An 8,204-nucleotide genomic window follows, 5' to 3' on the forward strand; every position below is an offset into this window, starting at 1 on the left:
CAGTCTGGAAGATGGACGTGCCCGTGCTGAGCCTGAAGGCATGCGTTTGGTTGCCGCACACAAACGCAGCTCCAGCAGCACCCTTCTCCTCTACTGAACCATCAGTGTAATAGTGTAAGGAATGAGAGGTGGAGAGGCTAGCAGTCTGCTCAAGTCTTTCTTGGAGGAGAGGGACAGTGAGTGCTGCCCTTGGGCGACGGCTGCGTGGGCCAAGGAGGGGGTGGCGAATAGGGCGGTGGTGGTGGTGATGGTGGTGGTGGTGGTGGTGGTGATGGTGGTGGTGGTGGTGATGGTGGTGGTGATGGAGCTGCTGGGGAAAGAGGAGAAAACAATAATACCGTTAACGATAATAGAAATAATGAAGTTAACTAAGTCTCTCTCTCTCTCTCTCTCTCTCTCTCTCTCTCTCTCTCTCCATCTATCTATCTATCTATCTCATACAGTAAGACGGAGCACAAACGACTTAATGATTTGAGTCTTCGTCCGCATTCATAGACATCGACAACGCCATATACTCGTGCTGAGTGAGTTCGTAACACCGTGGGCCAGGCCTTTCAGGCAAACCTTGACGACTTCACACACCTGCAAAATACCTGTGTGCGCCCCCTCAGGTACTGCGGGCGTGGATAAGACTGTGGAATGCTTGTAGTGGGTGTTGCTGTTGTTGTTGTTTGTGGTGGTGGTGGTGGAGGTGGTGGTGGTAATGGTGTGTGTGTGTGTGTGTGTGTGTGTGTGTGTGTGTGTGTGTGTGTGTGTGTGTGTGTTGATGATAGTGTTGGTGGTCTTGGTTGTGGTGATGTTAATGGTAGTGTGGTAGAAGGGGGTGGTGGTGGAGTAGTGTTTGTTTACGCTGGTTAGAAAGGATTTTCCAGATGCTAGAGGACAAGTGGAGGGCGTGAGGAAGAGAAGGAAGAGGGGTACGCAGTCTATCTGGAAGCGGAGGAGGAGAGGGGAAGGAGGAGGAGGAGGAGGAGGAGCACAGGAAAGTATAAAGACTGAAGATGGAATTGGAGTACCTCAGAGTCGGCGTCACCACCATCACGGACAACAAAAACACCACCGCCAGCATGAAGGTGTTAATGGGCCTCCTCCTTGCCACCTGCCTCGCTCTGGCCAGGTAACTATTTTTTTTATACAAAGATAAGGACAGGCAAGGGATGGCCCGCCTACAGAGTGTTGGGGCAGTGGAGATTCCAGCGAAGGGAGAATGAGTCAAGCTGAACTCTACTTAATTAAGAATTTAAATAGTCAAAGAATTTACATAGTTGGTAGAGTTAGGTGAAAGATGAGCAGCAGATGAGCACATACGTATTTAGTAAAAGAGTAGCAATGAAGTCTTAGTCAAATGGTGGAAAATTCTGAATAATCAAGGTTTTGGGCACGAGAGGATGATATCATTGTGTACTTCAAGTTTTGGATCGAAATTTAAGAGAGAGATAGTAGGAAGGAACTGAGAAAAGATTACATCAGTAGCCTCCGAAACCTGTATTACGGTTAGGAAGAGAAGGTGAGGTTTAGAGGAGGAGAAATGGTGCTGCACAGAAGGGAAATTAGAGCGAATACCGCGGGTGTTGCAAATTTTGGAAGAGCCATCAAGACACCTTTTTAAGTTAGTATTCTCCCTTCGTCTCGTCTCCTTTTCTTCTTCGCCTCTTTGATTTACTTTGACTTCTTTTTCTTCTTCTTCTGTTTACATATCCAGCCTTTCCATCACCCACATTCCCTTCTCCTCCCCACTCCAGCGGGGACCACGGACCCGAGGACTCCGAGCACTGCCACTGCGGAGTTTTCGCCACCGAGCACGAGGGTCTGGTGGAGCTGGACGAATTCCCCCACGAGCACGTTGCCGACTGTTCAAAGGTCCTCGAGTGCAAGACCGTGTGCCAGAATGCGGTAAGTGTGTGTGTGTGTGTGTGTGTGTGTGTGTGTGTGTGTGTGTGTGTGTGTGTACTTGGCCCACGGTGTTATGGACTCGCTCAGCACGAGTATATGGCGCTGTCGATACCTTTGTAGAAGGACAAAGATCCGGATCTTCAAGTCCCTTGTGCTCCCTGTCTTACTCTATGGTTGTGAGACATGGACATTAAAAGGGGACTTGGAGAGGCGGATTGATGCCTTTGGTAATAAGTGTCTGCGCAAAATCATGGGATATCGATGAAATGGCTTTGTGTCAAACCGACTGCTTCGTGAGACTGATTCGACATAATAATAATCCCTGCATAGTCCGTCAGCGCGAACTCCGGCTATACGGCATGTGGCATATTACCCTGAAGCCGTTCCTGCTCATCGGGTTGTTTCTATAAGAGACAATCCTGATTGGAGGAGGCCAAGGGGACGCCCATGGTGTTCGTGGCTTGAGCAAGTCAACAGATCCTGCCAGGAGATACTCAGGATGGGAAGGGGGACTGCATACTGCATGGAGACTTGGCGTAGTAGGGTGAGCGAGGCGACGCGCCTTTCGACGTATGCCCCCCTTGATTGACTGAGTAATAGTAGTAGTAGTAGTAGTAGTAGTAGTAGTAGTAGTAGTAGTAGTAGTAAGATTGGCAAAAAGGAAAGGAAGGAAAATTATAAAACAATGAACACACAAGTAAAAGCAGAGAAAGTAGCAATAATGATATAAGACATTTCAATTCGAAAAAAAAAAAAAAACTCAACGTGAAGGTTTAACTTCTTAACTCTCATCATGCAGTGGAACACTGTTGTGGGAGGCGGAGACTTGGACGCTGTCACTTCAGGGGGCATAACCGTCGGCCAGCGCTTCTGTGACAACCTCGAAGCTGACGGCATCTTGAACTTCGGACCCAACAAGGTACGTGTGCATGAGGCTTCATCTTACTCTGTTCATGTTAACTTGGTTATTACTTTTCTTCCCTCACATCACCATAAGGGACATTAACCTAAAATATGCAATCCTTCAATGGATAACCGGCATCTGCCTCTTTCATCCTTACAAGGTATTACGTTAACCTCTAAGTCTAAACTTTTTACTTACTAATGCCTATTAACTATTTTTTTCGCTCTTTAACCCCTACCTGTAAAATCACACCTTCGTCCTGTATACCAGTGCAAGAGTTAACCAGCAGTATCCTCACTCTTTCATCCCCACAAGCTACGTCTGCCTCTCAACCCTCCAACATACTAATACATGTTACCTAATGTCTTCACTATCACTCCTACACAATATTTCGTGAACATGTCACACCTCTGTCTTGTATAATACACGTTTTCATTCCTAGAAGTTATTATGCAAACCTCTCAGACTTCCAACTTACTAATGCATGAGTTAACCAGTATCTTGACACTCAGTCCAACAAGGTATTAGGTAAATTGCCACGCTTCCTTCCTGCAAACTACTGCAAGAGTTACCAATACGTAATAACAACGCTCACACTTCCGTTCTGTTTAGTCGAGGATTCCAGGGTTTGATCCCCGGCGCCGGTGAAACCCTTTCTGGGTCTGGATTTATTCCTCGTGCTTTGTAACACGCACAAGTCATATGAATGTATGTGAAAGATGGAAAATTCGGGCAATACATAGTAACTAACAAGAACATAAGAACATAAGAACGCAGGAGTCTACAAGAGGCCGGTAGGCCTGTACAAGGCAGCTCCTTTGACCCTAAGCTCCCGTGTATCTAACCCCACCTAATATCGCTGTCCATGAATTTATCTAGTCTATTTTTTAATGTGACAATTGTATTGGCACTCACCACATGACTGCTAAGCCTATTCCACTCATCCACCACTCTGTTAGTAAACCAATTTTTGCCTATGTCCCTGTTGAATCTGAATTTATCCAGTTTAAACCCATTACTTCGTGTCCTACCCGGTTCTCTTACCAACAAAACCTTATGAATGTCTCCCTTATTAAAGCCCTTCATCCATTTATAAACCTCGATCATGTCTCCACGCACCCTTCGCCTTTCTAGAGAATGCAAGTTTAACTGCTTGAGTCTTTCCTCGTATGGCAAGTTTCTCAACCCCTGAATCATCTTAGTCATCCTCCTCTGCACCGATTCTGACATTTTGATATCCATTCTATAGTAAGGTGACCAGAACTGAACCGCAAAGTCAAGATGAGGTCTAACTAATGCTGAATATAGTTTGAGGAAGACTTCGGGGCTTCTGTTGCTTACGCTCCTTGAAATAAATCCCAGTACCCTATTAGCTCGATTTCTAGCTTGAATGCATTGTGCCCTTGGACGGAGATCAGAGCTCACTAAGACCCCTAAATCCCTCTCGCACCCAGACCTGCTTATGAGAGTGTCATTTAAGCAATAGTTATGTGAGGGGTTGTTCCTACCTACACTCAGAATACTGCACTTCCCTACATTGAACTCCCAAGCATGACCTTAACAGTGCAGTACCTTTGGGCAAGCTGAAGAAAAGTAGGGCTCCTTTTGACTCCCACATATAGACCCTAACTACGCAACTGACTTATCTAAAAAGATGTGTGTATGTATGTATGTAAGTATGTATGTATGTATGCATAATTGTCAAAGTGTCTGTCTGTCTCTATTTCTGTGTCAATATGTATATTTATTATATTTTCTTCTTCAGGTGCACGGGTACAGCAGCATCTGCCACGGTCCGCTGCTGTATGACAACCTCGAGTCCAACCAAGATCTGTGCTGCAAGGGAGGGAACTACGAGGCATGCGCTTAGGGACACCCACCCACACCCACACCCACACACCGATCCGATAGCTCAGTGGACTAAGGCTCAGCCTGTTAGGCTCCAGTCTGACAGGCGGAGGTTCGAGCCCCGCTCAGGCCGAGATTTTTCGGCTGAGAAGGAGTGGCTACAGTCCCCCCTTGAGCAAGGGGGATGGGGTGTGTGGTGTGTGGAGGTCCAGCCAGTACCCAGAGACTGACTGAGGAAGTTGCTCTAACCGGGAGCGTAATACCTGCTGGCGATGACGAGTTCAGTTCGTGATCAGGCTGTACTGAATCACACACACACACACACACACGCCTTTGATCTATATTTTTCTTTGGTTTCTTCTCATCACAATGCTTCATGTTTACAAAGTTGAATAAAATATAAAACTGCCAAAATTTTGTGTATTTCCTTCTCTTTATCGCGGTGGTGGAGGAGTTGAAAGAAGAAGAAAAAAAAAGAAGAAGAAAAAGAAAAGAATATTCCATACAAAATAACGTCGTATTCGTAGTCCATTACAACTGCAATTACTAACATGCAAATACTACCGCGGCCGCTTTGCTTGGCACTCTTGGTAGACCCTACTCACGCTCCATCAACTAGGGAGCTTCACTCATGAGAAAAGAAGATTACCAGCGTATTCGCTAAGAAATACTTGGAGTAACGAAAGAAAGTGATTTAAGAATATAAGAACATAAGAACGTAGGAGTCTGGAAGAGGCCGGGCCTGCACAAGGCAGCTCCTTTGAACCTTAGCTCCCTTGAATCTAACTCCACCTAATATCACTGTCATTGAATTTATCTAATGTATTTTTTAATGTGACAATTGTATTGGCACCCACCACATGACTGCTCAGCCTGATCCACTCATCTACCACTCTGTTAGCAAACCAAATTTGGCCTATGTCCATGTTGAATCTGAATTTATCCAGTTTAAACCCATTACTACGTGTCCTACCCGGTTCTCTTACCAACAGAACCTTATTAATATCCCCCTTAGTAAAGCCCTTCATCCATTTATAACCCTCGATCATGTCTCCACGCACCCTTCGCCTTTCTAGAGAATGCAAGTTTAATTGTTTGAGTCTTTCCTCGTATGGCAAGTTTCGTAACCCTTGAATCATCTTGTCATCCTCCTCTGCACTGATTCTAACATTTTGATATCCATTCTATAGTAAGGTCACCAGAACTGAACCGCATAATCAAAATGAGGTCTAACCTAGACATTGACACTGTAACAAATACAAACCGCCCGCTGCCAACACCCTCTGGTCGGAGTGCTCAAAATGTGAAAATATGCATTTTTGACCTCGGTGACTAGGAAAATCGAACTCGCCCGGTGGGGTGCCATTAGTAGTCCACCGATGAAGTTTCAACATCCTAGCTGTAATGGTTCAAAAGTTATCGCGTTACAGAAAAAAAAAATAAACTGAAAACAATACCTTATGCAAAAATTTTTTGCGGGCGATAATAATGTTAAATATAGTTTGAGGAAGACTTCGGCGCTTCTGTTGCTTACGCTCTTGAAATAAAACCCAGTACCCTGTTTGCTCGATTTCTAGCTTGAGTGCATTGTGCCCTTGGAGGAGATCAGAGCTCACTAACACCCCTAAACCCCTCTCGCACCCAGACCTGCTTATGGGAGTGTCATTTAAGCAATATTTATGTGAGGGGTTGTTCTTACCTACACTCAGAATACTGCACTTCCCTACATTGAACTCCATCTGCCATTTATCCGCCCAGTCATACAATCTGTTTATTTCATCCTGGAGAATACTAGCGTCCTGATCCGACTCAATTACTCTATCGATCTTGGTATCATCTGCAAACTTACTGACACCACATCACTACTAATTCCTGTATCTAAGTCATTGATATAAATAACAAACAAAAGTGGCCCAACACCGACCCCTGTGGGACCCCACTCGTAACACATCTCCAGTCAGATCTTTTACCATTGATTTGCACTCTTTTCTTCCTATTGCTAAGCCACGCCTTGACCTAGTTCAAAACTTTGCCCTCTACTCCGTGAGCCTGTAGTTTAAGCAACAGTCGTTGGTGAGGAACTTTGTCGACGAGCTGCTCCGTGGCCTACTAGTGGCCTCAGCCTACGCCGACGACTGCACCCTGTCCCACAGCTACACCAGGGACCAAACTGCGGACGTGATCGAAGCCACCAACCGCTATCTTGGTGACATCATGGCCTGGGGACGACGTTGGCAAGTCAAGTTTGCTGCCGAGAAGACCCAGGCCATGGTCATATCGCGTTCGGGGGAGGACGCCAGACTCCTGCAGGGACGGCTGAAGTTTGGGGACGACACCCTGGTCATCAAGGGCTCCATCAACATCCTGGGGGTGGAAGTCGACTCCAGACTCAGTTTCGACCGCCACCTGGAGTATGTGGCGCGCAGAGCCTCCCTGAGGGTGACACTCCTGCGTCGCGTGCGGCACCTGCTCGACGCAGACGGCCTCCTGAGGCTGTACAAAGCCCAGGTGAGGCCCGTCATGGAATACTTCCCTCTCTCCTGGATGAGTGGTGCCCAATGTCACCTCTCGCTGCTGGACAGAGTGCAGAGGAGAGCAGAGCGACTCATCCGCGATGCCAGCAGCCATCAGCAGCAGCGACCACATGGACACCAGTGGCGGCAGCGGCAACATGGACAGCAGCTACATCACCAGTAGGACGTCCCCCGCTGTATGCTCGACAGCCTCGGGCACCGGAGAAGGGTTGGTGCCATCACAGTCCTACACAAGGCCCAGGTCCAACACACACCTCACCTGGCGGCACTACGGGTTCCAAGTGTTGGTGGTAGCGAGTGTTCTTAAGTGCTAATCGGTTCACGGATAGAGAAAGTCAATATCCGTCAGGGCTAATTTATTTGCAAAACATCACACAGGTCATGGACATAGACAAGACACTAAGAAAAGGTGTTTGTGTGGGTATGCGTTTGTGTGAATGTTGTGAAGTGTGGATGACATTTAAGTGTTGGTGTATGTGTATAACAATGTGTAACGGTGGACAACAAAAGGACATAGACGGACAGTCAAAGGTAAACGAGTACAAGAAAAGTTAAACACAGAAGACACGACGCGGACTGGGACAAGTACTGACGATGAACATTTAACATGAAAACACTTATAATCTTAGTCTGTGTTTTCAGCGCCCCATTTTCTTATTGTCACTGAGGGGAAGGAGCACGGAATTTGAGCGATGACTGCTACAGATATTCCCCCCCAGTGACTTCATAGAAGGAACGATATCTTCCTGGTGCGGACTGGTGCAGACGGTGTTGTTTCGGCGACGGAGAGATGGGGCGCCTGGTCTGGGGCCAGCAGGTACGCCGGCTTGACCCTGTCTATGGAGACCGCGTCCTGAGAACTATGTTTGTCGATCGTGACAGTCTTTCTGGTCCGTCTCAGGACGCGGTAGGGTCCTTGGTAGGGCTGCTGCAGGGGCCGCCGGACGGCATCCACGCGCACGAAGACGTGGGTGCAGGTGTCGAGGTCCTGGTTGACGAAGGTCTTCTTCGGGGAAGAGTGAGGC

At 47.1% G+C, this 8,204-nt stretch overlaps 1 protein-coding gene across 1 annotated transcript; it reads left to right on the forward strand.

Annotated features, from left to right (window-relative positions):
* Positions 1–949: 949 nt before the first annotated feature.
* LOC127000649 (uncharacterized) lies at positions 950–5,059 on the forward strand. The gene is made up of 4 exons (XM_050864612.1): positions 950–1,117; positions 1,743–1,893; positions 2,693–2,812; positions 4,563–5,059. Exons 1-4 carry the CDS (start codon positions 1,002–1,004, stop codon positions 4,665–4,667), a joined length of 492 nt encoding a protein of 163 aa, XP_050720569.1. The 5' UTR covers positions 950–1,001; the 3' UTR covers positions 4,668–5,059.
* Positions 5,060–8,204: the final 3,145 nt, after the last annotated feature.

The sequence above is a fragment of the Eriocheir sinensis genome, chromosome 19 (assembly GCF_024679095.1).
Source record: "Eriocheir sinensis breed Jianghai 21 chromosome 19, ASM2467909v1, whole genome shotgun sequence".
Lineage (NCBI taxonomy): Eukaryota > Metazoa > Arthropoda > Malacostraca > Decapoda > Varunidae > Eriocheir > Eriocheir sinensis.

Bases quoted from the DNA above. Each gene is read 5' to 3' on its own strand.
- LOC127000649 (XM_050864612.1), top strand. From the start codon at position 1,002: ATGGAATTGGAGTACCTCAGAGTCGGCGTCACCACCATCACGGACAAC. The intron at 1,118-1,742 runs GTAACTATTTTT...TCCCCACTCCAG, and splicing joins ACCTGCCTCGCTCTGGCCAG to CGGGGACCACGGACCCGAGG. The intron at 1,894-2,692 runs GTAAGTGTGTGT...CTCATCATGCAG, and splicing joins AGACCGTGTGCCAGAATGCG to TGGAACACTGTTGTGGGAGG.